General features: G+C 40.4%; 2 protein-coding genes across 4 annotated transcripts in view; one reads left to right on the top strand and one right to left on the bottom strand.

Moving 5' to 3' along the window:
* LOC133660187 (protein cordon-bleu-like) overlaps window positions 1-16,649 on the bottom strand; it is a 158,101-nt gene that overhangs the window by 102,041 nt on the left and 39,411 nt on the right. For all 3 annotated transcript variants that reach the window (XM_062063431.1, XM_062063432.1, XM_062063433.1), the window contains one exon: window positions 15,665-15,748. In XM_062063431.1, the coding sequence (XP_061919415.1) occupies window positions 15,665-15,685 (21 nt within the window). In that variant the 5' untranslated portion in view covers window positions 15,686-15,748. The remainder of the gene's footprint in view (window positions 1-15,664; window positions 15,749-16,649) is intronic.
* LOC133660708 (C-C chemokine receptor type 1-like) lies at window positions 74-13,075 on the top strand. The gene is made up of 3 exons (XM_062064284.1): window positions 74-122; window positions 11,852-12,013; window positions 12,086-13,075. Exons 1-3 carry the CDS (start codon window positions 116-118, stop codon window positions 12,979-12,981), a joined length of 1,065 nt encoding a protein of 354 aa, XP_061920268.1. The 5' UTR covers window positions 74-115; the 3' UTR covers window positions 12,982-13,075.

Below are 16,649 nucleotides of genomic sequence, written 5' to 3'. Positions count from 1 at the left end.
AAAAGAAGCACTTCTGTTTCTGTATGAATGTTAACAAGGGGATGGGTCAGCATCTACTGTCATTTGAAATGATAGCATAATAAAGACGTGAACGGAGCACCGAAGACCTTTAACCATGTCAGGTAACATTTTAGCACAGATCATTTGGAACAATCATTCTGGAGAAATCTCCTGTCTAATAATGTTGTGTTGAGCTGTGAAATAGTTGAGCTGTGAAATAGTTTCACACTGAATACTTGTCACTATGGCTTTTTGAATAAATAAGGAAATTGAAATAAGTGTATAGTCGTTATAGCAAATAGCAAATCTACTGACGGACATATAATTCTGCACTATTTTGAATCCATTATGTGAATACTGACATGGAAACTAGAGTAAACAGACATTTGCAAAAATAGTCTATAGGAAAAACAAAAGGGTTATCCTCACTGGAAAAAAAGGTTTTCTGTATTTTCTTATCCTAGTGAGTACAGTGAATACACATTGCATGTGAACTTAACTTTTTCACATTTTATTATGTTATAGCTGTATTCCACAATGGAATACATACATTCTACAGACAATACCCCATAAGGACAATGTGAATATAAATATATAAATATATAAAATGAATATATATATATATATATATATATATATATATATATATATATATATATATATATATATATATATATATATATATATATATATATATATATATAATTCATTTGTATACTTAAATTGTGCTAAGTATTCACAGCCTTTGCTCAAAACTTTGTTGTTTAGACTTAGACTTAGACTTCCTTTACTGTCATTCAAATTTGAACTTTACAGTACAGATAAGAACAACATTTTGTTGCATTCGCTGGTCGTAGTGCAGAATAAAAAAGCAATAAGGTGCAGTGTTTGCATTTACAAAAGAAGGTGCAGATATAAATAGATTTACTGTACAGATAAATATATTGCACATTGCATATGCATCCATGTTTACGGATGTATGTTGTATTGTTTTTATAGTCCAGCGAGTTAAATCTGTTTTTTGGGGGGAATTGAGGGGATTATTATGGGAAAAAAAAGGTCTTATGGCCTGAGGGAAGAAGCTGTTACAGAACCTGGAGGTTCTGCTACGGAGGCTGCGGAACCTCTTTCCAGAGTCCAGCAGTGCCACAAGCTTGGCACACATACAGTATCTTTGGGCAGTTTCGCTCATTGTTCTTTGCTCATTCCTCTTTGCAGCACCTCAAGCTCCACTAGATTTGATGGGAAGTGTTTTTGTAATTGATGCCAAAGGTGCATCAACAAAGTATTGAGCAAAGGCTGTGAATACTTATGTACATGTGATATTTTTTGTTTTGTTTATTAATTTGCAAAAAAAATAACTTTTAACATTGTCATTAGGGGGTATTATTTATAGAATTTTGAAAACAAAATTGAATTTATTCCATTTTGGAACAAGGCTATATAAAATGTGAAAAAAGTGGAGTGCTGTGAATACTTTCCTGATGCATTGCAGGCTAAATACGATCTGCTTTTGTATACTCCTTTTTGGATATATTGACTTGTGCAAGTGTAAATTTAATGTTATTTTAATGTAACTTTGCTTAGCATATTTGAAATAAACTAGACCATCAGCATTACCCAGAACCATCAGGTGACAGATGCACTCCCTTAATCAGATTACTGGGCAGACTCACAATTGATTAGAGGTGGTTCAGTATAATTTACATACATGATAGCACTTCAAAAATAATGATTACTACTGTATTTATAACGATTGTTCCATAAAAAGTAGGACTGTCAAATTTAATGCGTTAACTCATGCTGTTGATTACAAAACCATAATGTATAAATACTGATTAATCACACAATTTAATTTGAACACAAATGCTCAAACCATACACAAATGTATGGGTTGTTATACAGTCTGTGATCAGGTCAATGCATACCTTAGTGCAAAGATGAGTGATGTCAACTGTTGTGCCAGCTGGCAAAGTTCAATTCCAAATAAACCCTAACCGGACATTAGATTCAACTGTTTTAAAAAAAACAACAAATTATTCATTCAAGTATGACATTCTGACAATACAATTGCTTTTGTGTCAAAACATTTATGTCTTTTTTTGAAGTGAATTTAAATTAACTGATTAATCGCAAATAATTATAAAGAAAAAATGTGACTCATCTGTTTTAAAAATGTAACCGTTTGACAGCACTAGTAAAAAATATACTTAAAACAACAAATACATTGACATAAGTCACTAATCAGAGGTGACAAATGACTTCAGAAAGGATCCAGAAGCTTAAGACAAATAAGGAAAAGCAATGTTTTTTAAGCCTGTTAAGATAGTTTAAGTTATTCCAGTTGTTCAAAGGGGACCTATAGTAAAGCAAATAGAACTAGATGTTTCAATCCCTTTGGTAAGTAGGAACAATCTTGACGGTAGCAGTCGGTGTGGAGTGGTGAAAGGGAGGGTAAGTATGTCATTGGGGTCTTCGGGTGGGCACCCTGCTTCATCGACGTTTCGTTGATTGAAGCCCACGACGTCTCCAGAGGGCTCAACGATGTACCTAGCGTCCCAGGTACACCCCCCTCCATGCCATACCCTCCATATCCTGTTGGACTCTGCATGGCAGGGTCGTCCTTTTCCCTGAGTCAGGCCTAAGCCTGACCGCATACCATTGTCTCTCATTTTACTGCCCAATTGGGGTCCTTGCGCTTAATCCAGAGCCAGTTGCTGGCTTTTTCGGCAGCTCTTGACATGGACTTGATAGTCTGTTGGAGGGAGCGTCCTTTCACCCCCATTTTTCTCAACAGACTGATGGTAGATGTGGCAATAAATCCCCTGCATCCCACCTCTACTGGGAAAATGCTGGTCTTCCAGCCGTTCTGGGATGCTTCAGCTGCCAGGTCAGAATATTTGGTTTTTTTCCTTTCGTAAGCCTCTTCAACCCCTTCTTCCCATGGTACTGTCAGTTCCACGACATAAGCCAGTTTTGCTGTTGGAGACCACAGGACCATGTCTGGCCGGAGTGTTGTAGCCATTATTTCTGGGGGAAACACAAGCTTTTTATCAAGGTCCACTTCCAATTTCCAATCTCGAGCCGACTGCAGGATGCTTGCATTATTTGGTGTTGTTTGACACTCTTGATGTTTGCCAGCTGGTACAAATTGTGTGAAGTGGACCTTTCCTGCTGGTGTTAGTGGGAGATTGTTTGTGGTGGTTCGCCTCTGTTCCAGTGTTGATGCAAGCTCTCTGAGTACTTGGTTATGCCGCCAAGTATAGCGTCCTTGGGTGAGACTTATAGTACACCCTGATAGGATATGCCTTAGAGATGCAGGTACTTGACACAGGGAACAGGCGGGATCTTCTCCGTACCAGGTTTTCAGATTTACGGGGGACGGTAGCAGGTCGTACGTGGCTCTGATGATAAAACTCAGTCGTGCTCCCTCCATCTGCCAGATGTCATACCAGTTGAGCTTTTTCTTCTCCAGGCTTTCCCAGTTGGTCCATCTCCCCTGCTTGGCCATTGAGACGGCTTTAGCATGTCGCTCTCCCTCCTCCTGTCTCCTGACTTCCTCTACTACTAGCCGTCTCTTCTGCTCTGATGTTGCTTTGTGCCATAGGGGAGGTTTTGGGATGAGCCCGAGCCCTGCTCTCCCGTGCTGTACTTGCCCAACCACATCTCTGAATTGAAGAGCAGACTTTGCACTCTGAACAGCTTCTGATGGAATCCACTTCCTTCCCGCTGTTACTCGGGGGGCCGCTGTTCGAATGACTGCATCCTCAGTTTCAGTTAGCGTCATGACCAGCCTTGCTTTGGTGCATTTGAATTCTTCCACCAGTCCTGAGATTGGTAATTCCAATTTGCCATGCCCATATAGTCCAATAGAACTGAAGCATCTTGGAACTCCAAGCCACTGTTTCAGCTGTGTGCTTATCACACGTTCCAATTTTTCAACCTTGGTGATGGGGATTTCGTACACAGTTAAAGGCCACAAGAGTCTTGGGAGTATGCCAAATTGAAAACACCACAACTTAAGTTTTCCTGGCAACAAGGTTTTATTGATGCAATCCATGTAAGTGATGGTATCCTTTTTTAGTTGCTCAAACTGTTCGGTGTCTTTGAGCCTTGCGTCGTACCACCTTCCCAAGCTCTTTACTGGCATTTCTGAAACAGTTGGTACTGGTGTTCCGCTGACATGAAATCTCTGGTCTGTGACTTGGCCTTTCACAATGGAGATACTTCTGCACTTGCTGGGCTTTAACTTCATCCGTGCCCATGTTATATTTGAATGAAGTTTCTCCAGCAGTCTCTTGGTGCAGGGGACAGTTGTTGTGAGTGTTGTTATATCGTCCATATAGGCTCGAATTGGTGGTAATCTCTGACCACATTGTAGTCGTTCTCCTCCAACCACCCATTTCGATGCTCTAATAATGATTTCCATTGCCATCGTAAAGGCCAATGGGGAGATGGTGCACCCAGCCATGATGCCTACTTCCAGAGATTGCCACGTTGTGGTGAAGCCTGATGTTGTGAGGCAAAACTGCAAATCCTGGAAATAGTGTTTTACGAGATTTGTGATTGTAGTTGGCACTTGGAAGAATTCAAAGGCAGTCCACAGCAATGAATGAGGGACTGATCCATAGGCGTTGGCCAGATCAAGGAACAAGACATGAAGATCTTTTCCTTCTTTTTTCGCAGTCTGGATTTGATGCCATATGATGCTGTTATGTTCGAGGCATCCAGAGAAGCCTGCTATGCCAGCCTTTTGGATCGATGTATCAATGAAGTGGTTTTGCTTCAGATACTTTGTTAGTCGCTGTGCCAATACGCTGAAGAAAATCTTGCCTTCGATGTTCAGAAGGTTTATTTGGCGAAACTGTTCAATGGTGGTCGAGTTCTTTTCTTTTGGGATAAGCACTCCTCCCGCTCTTCGCCAGGCTTTCGGGATGATCTGCTTGTCCCACACCACTCTCATGTTTTTCCACAGGAATTTCAGAACCTCCGGAGCGTTCTTGTAGACACTATACGAAACACCATTAGGGCCTGGGGCAGATGCCGATCTTGCCTTTTTTACTGCCTGCTTCACCTCGCTCAGCTTGGGAGGGCTGACATCAACCTGATGTTGTGCGGGTGATATAGGAGGGATGTCAGTGGGGACAATGACCGGTTCATGTTTCTTCTCATCAGTATAGATGGTTCTTAGATATTCTTCAACCTGGTCTTTTGATGTTTTCAGAGATCCACTCTTCTCTTTTGTGAAAATCCCTTTCACAAATTTAAAGGGGTCTTTGTAGAAGTCGGTTCTGGCTTTTTCTTTCTTCTTCCGACGCATCCTTAGGCTTTCCGCTCGACGGAGTTTTGAGAGCCTCTGTTTTAATTCCTCTTGAAGGAGGTCGATGCCTTCCCTTTCTTCTGCTGTTGCCTTTCTCCACACCTTCCTTAGCTGTCGCCTTTCTTTTACAAGTAGATGGATTTCTTGAAGCCGACGAGATTTGGGGGCGGGAAGCATGTCTTCCTTTCTGACTTTTTCCTTCACTCCACATCTCTTCTCTCCGTAGCTGTAGATTAGGTCACCCATCTTCTCCAGCTTCTTTTCGGCTGATCCTTTGATGTTACTTAGGATAAGGCTTAAGTCTATGTTGATGGTTTCCCACTCCTTGCTGTTAGACTTTGGCCATTTCACCAACGGCTTACGTCCTTGCATGTTTTCCTTTTTGCGGTGTACTGGGTATGGTCTTGGACTGGTGGCTCTGCCTGATGCTTCCTCCTCATCCTGCGGGGTGCTGATGCTCTGCGGACTGTGGGTTTCTTCCTGCCGCTGAGTTTCATCCGACTGATTTAACCTTCTTCTTAACAGAAGCCGGTCAATGCGGGGCCCTGGGTTAGGGGTTTTCAGGCATTTCTTCCGTCCTTGGTGAACTTTAAGACCATGGGTTGATGTTACTTTAGCCCATCCACACACACACATCTGAAGAACATGTCCAACTGCTGGTTTCTCAAGAGTATTACTACTACCTTCATTCATTGTCGTGTCCATTCCAAGGGTCGTTACCGGGAGATCAGCCTGTGAGTCTTCTTGCGCCCCTGCTCTCGCAGACTCTAGGGGTATTCTTCTTCTTGAACTTTCTGTAGCCAGATATGGTGGCTCTTGTGCCCTAATAGGGTGACGGAGCCTGCTGCTGTGGGTAGCTAGCCCATAACAGCCCCGTTGGGGTCTATTTCCTCCTGTCAGCTGTCTCTCCAAGCTGTCGCAAGGTCTTTCCCTTGTTGTCAGCTGCACTTTCACAACAGTCACTGGGTTTTTCTTCCAGAAGATCAGTAAAGCAAATAGAACTAGATGTTTCAATCCCTTTGGTAAGTAGGAACAATCTTGACGGTAGCAGTCGGTGTGGAGTGGTGAAAGGGAGGGTAAGTATGTCATTGGGGTCTTCGGGTGGGCACCCTGCTTCATCGACGTTTCGTTGATTGAAGCCCACGACGTCTCCAGAGGGCTCAACGATGTACCTAGCGTCCCAGGTACACCCCCCTCCATGCCATACCCTCCATATCCTGTTGGACTCTGCATGGCAGGGTCGTCCTTTTCCCTGAGTCAGGCCTAAGCCTGACCGCATACCATTGTCTCTCATTTTACTGCCCAATTGGGGTCCTTGCGCTTAATCCAGAGCCAGTTGCTGGCTTTTTCGGCAGCTCTTGACATGGACTTGATAGTCTGTTGGAGGGAGCGTCCTTTCACCCCCATTTTTCTCAACAGACTGATGGTAGATGTGGCAATAAATCCCCTGCATCCCACCTCTACTGGGAAAATGCTGGTCTTCCAGCCGTTCTGGGATGCTTCAGCTGCCAGGTCAGAATATTTGTTTTTTTTCCTTTCGTAAGCCTCTTCAACCCCTTCTTCCCATGGTACTGTCAGTTCCACGACATAAGCCAGTTTTGCTGTTGGAGACCACAGGACCATGTCTGGCCGGAGTGTTGTAGCCATTATTTCTGGGGGAAACACAAGCTTTTTATCAAGGTCCACTTCCAATTTCCAATCTCGAGCCGACTGCAGGATGCTTGCATTATTTGGTGTTGTTTGACACTCTTGATGTTTGCCAGCTGGTACAAATTGTGTGAAGTGGACCTTTCCTGCTGGTGTTAGTGGGAGATTGTTTGTGGTGGTTCGCCTCTGTTCCAGTGTTGATGCAAGCTCTCTGAGTACTTGGTTATGCCGCCAAGTATAGCGTCCTTGGGTGAGACTTATAGTACACCCTGATAGGATATGCCTTAGAGATGCAGGTACTTGACACAGGGAACAGGCGGGATCTTCTCCGTACCAGGTTTTCAGATTTACGGGGGACGGTAGCAGGTCGTACGTGGCTCTGATGATAAAACTCAGTCGTGCTCCCTCCATCTGCCAGATGTCATACCAGTTGAGCTTTTTCTTCTCCAGGCTTTCCCAGTTGGTCCATCTCCCCTGCTTGGCCATTGAGACGGCTTTAGCATGTCGCTCTCCCTCCTCCTGTCTCCTGACTTCCTCTACTACTAGCCGTCTCTTCTGCTCTGATGTTGCTTTGTGCCATAGGGGAGGTTTTGGGATGAGCCCGAGCCCTGCTCTCCCGTGCTGTACTTGCCCAACCACATCTCTGAATTGAAGAGCAGACTTTGCACTCTGAACAGTTTCTGATGGAATCCACTTCCTTCCCGCTGTTACTCGGGGGGCCGCTGTTCGAATGACTGCATCCTCAGTTTCAGTTAGCGTCATGACCAGCCTTGCTTTGGTGCATTTGAATTCTTCCACCAGTCCTGAGATTGGTAATTCCAATTTGCCATGCCCATATATAATAAATTGTGTCTTTTTTTACTTACAAATGTGACAATGTTGGATACTCATGCTAAACAATTCCAAAACATCAAATCATAAGCTTCATGTATATTGATTGGCGTGAGCTTGCACGCCGTTTTAGATGCCTCTGTTTGTGGGGTTTTGCAGTCTGGGGAAGGGCTTCTCCCCATTTGCATCAGGCTGAGGAAACACAAAAAGGTAGGCTAAAGTATTATTTTCATCTAATCTGGACATGGGCATAATGTGTGACATGCAGGGATATTAATGCCCCTAAAATCAGCTTTTTTTTGCACTTTCTGACTCGGTTAGAGAGTGTGCATGTGTACCTAATGTTGTGACCGGGAGACTCTATATGACCTTTAAGAAATGTATTTTCGACCGTGTTCGGTAAAAAAATATATATATATATATTTAAATAGTGTACATTTTCAAAAGATAAATTATGGTACTTTTGGAGCAGGAGGGGTATGGTTTCATTTGCAATCTGGGAACGCCTCTAGAATTGAACCTCGTGCAGACAGACTCAAAAAACAGATTGTAAATGTAACTAGAGCAAAATTTACACCAAAGCAAAAACCAATAGATATTATCTAGACTAAAATAAAGTGTTTTAAATGTATATTAAAATCATCATACTTTAAGGACAACATCCATTTAAATGGTGTTTAATTATCTATTATCAATCTATTAGACAAGGAATAGATTGCCAGAGCCACCCCAATATACAAGAGTGGTGACAAAACAAAACCAGAGAATTACCGTCCAATTAGTATTTTACCCATTGTTTCAAAAATTGCAGAGAAATGGGTTGCTGTGCAACTAACTGAATATCTAAATAATAGTCAGACCTCACTCCATGCAATGCTGTTTGGGTTTAGGAAGCATCACTCCACAGAGGCAGCCACTTGTTATTTTCTGGAAAATTTAAAACATCTACTAGGCCAGGGTGGCTTTGTGGGTGCTCTGTTCCTTCCTTTGACACAATCAATCATAAGGTTCTAATCGCTAAACTAACCCATTTTAATTTCTCTAACAGTGTCCTCTGCTGGATAAAATCATATCTGTCGGGCTGAAAACAAGCAGTGCAAATTGTTAACTCACAATCTACCTTTCTTGCATGCACAGCTGGTGTCCCACAAGGCTCAGTACTGGGACCAATTTTATTCAGTCTATATGTCAATAATCTACCTTATGTGTGTAGAGCAGTGTTTTTCAACCTTTTTTGAGCCAAGGCACATTTTTTTCATTAAAAAAATACGGAGGCACACCACCAGCAGAAAAAGTAAAAAAATGAAACTCCACCAGGTTGTCGTGCCGTATTTTGAGTTTGTTGTTGTTTCCTGTATGTCGTGCTTTAGTTCCTGTCTTGCGCTGTTATTTTGGTGACCTTTCCTGTTTTGTTGGTGTTCTCCTGTAGCAGCTTCACGCCTTCCTTTGAGTGCTATTGCCCGCACCTGCTTTGTTTTCGCAATCAAGACTATTTAAGTTGTGCGTACGCTATCCTTCTTTGTGGGGACATTGTTGATTGTCATGTCATGTACGGATGTGCTTTGTGGACGCCGTCTTTGCTCCACACGCTGTAAGTTTTTGCTGTCGTCCAGCATTCTGTTTTTGTTGAGTTTTTAACCAGTTCAGTTTTACTTTTGTTTTACAAAGCCATCCCTATGCTTCAGTGTCTTTTCCTGTAGCGAGACTTGCCTTTTGTTAATTTTTGGTTTAAGCGTTACATACCTTTTTACCTGCATGCTGTCTCCCGCTGTGCTCTGCATATTGGGATCACGACAAACCATCCGCGACGCATTCCGACTTCAACAAAGCAATGAACTACCTGCTGCCACCTACTGATATGGAGTATTACAAGATTACCCTGCCAAGCTCTACACAGCACAAGCACTAGAAGATGGCACATTATTATGATTATTTATTTGCAAAAAATATTTTTTGGACCAATTAGGTGAAGTTGCATAATTTCCCACGGCACACCAGACAATATCAGTGGTTGAAAATCACTGGTGTAGAGCTGTAAAGGTACAGGTATATGCTGATGACACCGTTTTGTATGTTCATGCAAAAACTAAATGTGAAGCCGCTGCAGTTCTCTCTAGTGCCACGTTCCCTGTGTCCCACTGGCTCCAAGACTCTTGTCTGCATCTCAACACTAAAAAAACAGTGTATGCTTTTCTCTCGGCAGTCAGCGAATGGTGAACAACCATCTGTGTAGTCAATGGTGAGAGATTAGATGTGGTAGAACAATTTAAATATCTTGGTGTATTCTTTGATTCCAACTTAAATTTCAAGCAGCATGTTAAGAAAATTGAACATATAATTAAGTTTAATCTGTACAATTTTAAACACATTAGACCTTCTCTCACAACAGCATATATACAAACGTATATACTGTATGCATGCCATGATATTAAGCCACATACACTACTGCTATACAACTTCGTCCCATACCTCAGAGCAGTGTTTTTCAACCTTTTTTGAGCCAAGGCACATTTTTTTCATTAAAAAAATACGGAGGCACACCACCAGCAGAAAAAGTAAAAAAATGAAACTCCACCAGGTTGTCGTGCCTTATTTTGAGTTTGTTGTTGTTTCCTGTATGTCGTGCTTTAGTTCCTGTCTTGCGCTGTTATTTTGGTGACCTTTCCTGTTTTGTTGGTGTTCTCCTGTAGCAGCTTCACACCTTCCTTTGAGTGCTATTGCCCGCACCTGCTTTGTTTTCGCAATCAAGACTATTTAAGTTGTGCGTACGCTATCCTTCTTTGTGGGGACATTGTTGATTGTCATGTCATGTACGGATGTGCTTTGTGGACGCCGTCTTTGCTCCACACGCTGTAAGTTTTTGCTGTCGTCCAGCATTCTGTTTTTGTTGACTTTTTAACCAGTTCAGTTTTACTTTTGTTTTACAAAGCCATCCCTATGCTTCAGTGTCTTTTCCTATAGCGAGACTTGCCTTTTGTTAATTTTTGGTTTAAGCGTTACATACCTTTTTACCTGCATGCTGTCTCCCGCTGTGCTCTGCATATTGGGATCACGACAAACCATCCGCGACGCATTCCGACTTCAACAAAGCAATGAACTACCTGCTGCCACCTACTGATATGGAGTATTACAAGATTACCCTTCCAAGCTCTACACAGCACAAGCACTAGAAGATGGCACATTATTATGATTATTTGCAAAAAATATTTTTTGGACCAATTAGGTGAAGTTGCATAATTTCCCACGGCACACCAGACAATATCTCACGGCACACTAGTGTGCCGCGGCACAGTGGTTGAAAATCACTGCCTCAGAGAATATCCTGAAGCCACTAAAGTCTCTCTTCAAGAGAACACTAAAAATTCTAGACAAAAAGCCTCTAAAGTATCATTATTGTAACATTTTAAGTAAGTATAATATTTTGGATTTAGATAATTATCAGATATTCATGGATGCTTGCCTCATCTTTAGATGAGTTCTGAATAAACTTGCTCCGCCTCCCTTAAAAGATTTTATTAATTTAAAAATTGCAGTCAAGTAAACATTAGAGCAATGACCAGAGGGGACTGCAACGTACAAAGGCGCAGGACTAAATTTGGCCAAATGGTGGGGTTTATCAGAGGCATACAGTCATGGAACAGGCTGCCAGCCCATGTCAGAAACTGTGACACCTATTTAACATTTAAAACTGCAGTGAAACAGTGGTTGAAAACTAATCAGACATGCACGCACAATTAGATTATTCACTTGGTTTTTTTGTTTGTTGTTTGTTTTACTTTTTGTTCATTGTCTGTGCTTATGGTATGTTTGAAATGGGTAAAGTCTTGTGATGTATGTATTGTTTTGTATCATGACCTGTTGAATGTTTACTGTATTAACCTGCCTTAGGACAACGGATGACAATTAGCTATTGTGCTAACTCCGGCATATTTACATTGTTGCTCTATGTTGATGAATATGCATTGTCCTAATTCAAATAAATACATTGAATAAGGAGCTTTACAGTGTTGTTAGTTTTAATGGAGTTGGATGTTTCAAATCTTGTGTCTGCAGAGACTACTGTCACTATGAACATGACATTGGAATATAATTACTCAGAATACTATGATGACAGTGGTGACGATTACAGTCCTTGCTCCCTTGGTAGCGCGATGGACTTCGGCATCGTGTTCATCACTGTTCTGTACTCGTTGGTTTTCATTCTGGGCTTCATCGGTAAGTGTCAGATTTGCTACCACATCCACAATATCAATGCTTTTTTACCATGTTTTTAACTCTTCCTTGAAGGCAATGCTCTGGTGTTGAGTGTCCTGGTGCGATACCGCAACCAAACCACCTTGACAGACATCTGCCTTGTCAACTTGGCTCTGTCTGACCTGCTCTTCATCATCACGCTGCCACTCTACACCCACTACGCTCTGGTCAAAGAATGGACCCACGGTGGCTTCTTGTGCCATTTTTCTGGTGGCTCCATGAGCACTGGCTTCTTCAGCAGCATCTTCATCCTGGTTGTCATGACAGTGGACCGCTACGTAGTCATCTTACACAGCGCAAAGGTGGCAAAGTACCGCACTGTGGGAACAGGGGTCGCTCTCACAGTGGTTGTGTGGTTGCTGAGCTTGTGTGTCTCCATGCCTGCTTTTATTTTCACCAAAGAGACACATGAGTCTTATGGGATCGATTGCAGTTACAAACCAGACAACAAGATCTGGAATGTGTACAACATCTCAGCAAATAATATTGTGGGTCTGGTGCTTCCCTTGCTGGTGATGGTGCTGTGCTACTCCAGGATCATCCCTGTCTTGATGAAGATGAGGAGCTCAAAGAAGAAGAGAATTGTCAAGCTGATAGTTGCTATCGTGGTTGTCTTCTTCCTTTTATGGACACCATATAACATTTCTGTTTTTCTTGAGTTCCTGCAGTCTGAATTGACATTGCTGAACGACTGCAACTCTATCAACAATGTAAAACTGTCAGTAATAGTGAGCGAGGCCCTTGCATTATCACACTGCTGCTTGAATCCCATAATTTACGCTTTTCTGGGGCAGAGGTTTATGAGGCGCTGCAAGCTGCTGCTGAGCCAATGCGTCCCTGGGATGAAACATTCCCGCAGGGATTCAGATAATTTTTCCAAGAATAGCTCAGTGGTGACCATGTCCTCTGAATCCACTTTTTTTATTTAGCTGCTCGTACTTCAATGCCCTTTATCTACCTACCTACCTACCTAGCTACCTAACTATTAGAGGTACGCAAAAAAAAATCGGTTCACATCCGAATCGCGATTCTAATTTGTTCCAATCCTAAATTAAATTGTTTTATTTTATTTAGGAATACATTTTTTAAAAAGACGTTTTATTATATTACTTATCCTGAAGCTATTCTTTGATAATAGATTATAGAACTAAAAATGCTAGTCAACAATATAGCACATATTTATAAAGCTAATCTTATCAAATCTAAAATGTGCTAGCATTGCTTCAGATAAGATTAAATATTAAATGTGTAGTATTAAATTGAACACATATATATATATATATATATATATATATATATATATATATATATATATATATATATATATATATATATATATATATATATATATATATATATATATATATATATATATATATATGTATGTATGTATATACGTTAGGTCAGGAAAAAACACAGAGGCTTTTTCATCCCTACAAGCCTGTTTCACTGATCGCCATTCCCTATTCCCTGACGAGCAGGGAAACCTGTGAAACAGGCTTGTAGGGATGAAAAAGCCTCTGTGTTTTTTCCTGACCTAACGTATATACATACATACATATATATATATATATATATATATATATATATATATATATATATATATATATATATATATATATATATATATATATATATATATATATATATATATATATATATATATATATATATATATATATATATATATATATATATATATATATATATATATATATATATATATGTATGTATGTATATACGTTAGGTCAGGAAAAAACACAGAGGCTTTTTCATCCCTACAAGCCTGTTTCACTGATCGCCATTCCCTATTCCCTGACGAGCAGGGAAACCTGTGAAACAGGCTTGTAGGGATTGAAAAGCCTTTGTGTTTTTTCCTGACCTAACGTATATTCTGCTCTGAGCACTGTATAACGGATAAACCACAAAAACCTCGACTATATATATATATATATATATATATATATATATATATATATATATATATATATATATATATATATATATATATATATATATATATATATATATATATATATATATATATATATATATATATATATATTTATTTTTTTTTTTTATTTATTTTTTTTTTTATTTATTTATTTTTTTTTTAAATTTTGGACAAAAACTATCACAAATACATATGTAATAATAGGAAAAAGAAAATATCAATCCAATCATTCTAGTATCGTATACGCAAAGGTATCGATATTATTGACATTTGATTTCGATCACTCCTACTTACATTGAAGCTTTAGCAGTTACAGTAGCTTCTTGTATCGTCCTGCTCGCTGTGTGTGTTTGTAGCATGCTTAGCCATTCCTTTTTCTTCTAGTCCTTTAGTGATAATGCTGCTTGGAAGAAACTTTATTTTCCGCGATGGTGTTGACGATTGGTATTTTAGAAGCATCTTTGCACTGTGGATAGATGACGCGTTTGTTGTAAATCGCTCTCAAATTTGAGCCAGTGTTCTGGCAAGACACGCACCCTCTAGAATTCATGCAACTCATGCATGTGTGTATTGTACATGTAACAAGTAATCCAGAAATGTTATTGTATCTTCCTGAGCGTACATCCCTTTTAAAGAAATCCTTTACATGAGTACGATCTAGTCATGTATACACTGGGACACAGCTGCTGTCAGAGCCCATGATCGGGTTTGGGACATCTCTCCCATAAAAAAAAAGCATGGAGGTGTACAACTTATTTGTGTGTGGCTGGGTCAACGAAATTGGTATCAAGACTCTCTTGAATAAATATGCATCGTTTTTGCTCGGGTAAGGTTGCATTTAATGATTTTGTTAACCTCCCGAGGAACTCTGTTTCTTTTTGTACGGCCGAAAACAACAAAAGTATAGGGCTTTTTTTCGACGAGAAAGGCTAAATGGCGCCCAGTATCCATTGAGAACAGAGCTAGCTTGACCACCACCAACATTCATTGGGCGGGACATGAGCCGAACGTGACACCAGTAACATCCCAGAAATACTCAGCCAGCGTCATCTGCAGTGGACATGTGGTTTTGCATATAACAGGGTGATTTTTCTTCCAACCCTGACAAAAGACACAGACCAAAAACAAGAGCCCACTGCAGAGAAAGCAGTTTAGGTAATACAAACAACCATCCATACTTCACACCTATGGACAATTTCAAGTCTCCAAATAATGTGCATACACATGCATATGAGAAGAATCACAGACAAGCACTGGGAGAATGAAAATGATTTTGATTGTTGATTATTGATTATTCATACATATTTTTGTTTCACAAAGTATTCAATTGTAGCAATAAAATTATTTTCAAAAGTGGTGTATTACAGTTTTGTGCCTTTTACTAACTAATTACTGTACAAACACAAATCTGTCTATGCTTGTAAAAAAAAATCGGAGATCTTTGGCGTGATGTAAAACTTCACTTAATGAAATTAAAATAATGTATATTAAATGTGTTGCAAAAAGTAGCTGTTTTACTGGGAGGTAGCTTTCAAAAAATGAAGAAAAACATATTTTTTAAAGCTGATAAGCTAACTAGATCTTAAGTGTCTGGGGTGAGCAGTAAAGACCCCTGATAAACGGTGTAAAAATCCTAGTTAGACATTCATCTTACTTGCCTTTGTCGTGATGAGGAGCATGTGTAAGACCCTCACAAGGGGGAGTTTATAGGTCACAGTTGTGTCATTATCCCAGGCTGAAACCTAGCAGGACCAAAGAATATGAGGAAAGAATCAAATATTTCAATGACTCAATATTCAAGTACAAAGGGCCTACATATGTTCAACACACAGTGGTACCTCAACCTAAGCGTTCTGTGATAAAAGCTGTTTCTCTGCCAATTGTTACGCTTCAAGTTGCAAGCAAAAATTTTAGTTACAAGCATCCACAGAATTCTTCATAAATTGTAGTTGTTAGTATTACATTTGATTGTATTGTTTTTCTGTGTGTGTGTGTGTGTGTGGGTGTGTGTGTGTGTGTGTGTGTGTGTGTGTGTGTGTGTGTGTGTGTGTGTGTGTGTGTGTGTGTGTGTGTGTGTGTGGAATGCGGAAGATGATGAGGGTGGGGTTTCCTGGCTGGTCCACTTGTCATAATGTCACCAAAATAATGTTTGCAAAGACATTTTTACACCATGAATTTAAATGTTAACACTGTAGAATCTATACAGCCTGTTTACTGTTTTAATGTAAGTGTGACATTGTTATTCTTACTAATCTGTCTATAGAGAAAAGAGACGCTGTAAGACTCTGTAGTCCAGAGCCTCCTGTAATACTCTGAGTCACCACACTGGGAAGTGGGGGCGACCGTGAGCTAGAAGACACACACATTTTATTTATTCTGTTAAATTATATATGTGTATATATAGGTGCGCGTGTGTGTGTGTGTGTGTGTGTGTGTGTGTGTGTGTGTTGTGTGTGTGTGTGTGTGTGTGTGTGTGTGTGTGTGTGTGTGTGTGTGTGTGTGTGTACGTTTGTATGTATGTATGGTGGAATCTGTGTGTATGTATGTAGGTACATGTGTGTGTGTCGCTGCCCCGGTGTGCATTGCTGATCGCGGCACCAGGCCTGCAGAGATGCCATGGCGTGCCGGCTGTGGGCGCAGGGC

Source organism: Entelurus aequoreus, linkage group LG11 (assembly GCF_033978785.1).
Source record: "Entelurus aequoreus isolate RoL-2023_Sb linkage group LG11, RoL_Eaeq_v1.1, whole genome shotgun sequence".
In the NCBI taxonomy this organism is placed as follows: domain Eukaryota; kingdom Metazoa; phylum Chordata; class Actinopteri; order Syngnathiformes; family Syngnathidae; genus Entelurus; species Entelurus aequoreus.
Note: the sequence above shows the minus strand (reverse complement) of the source record. Positions and strands in the feature narration are given on the sequence as shown.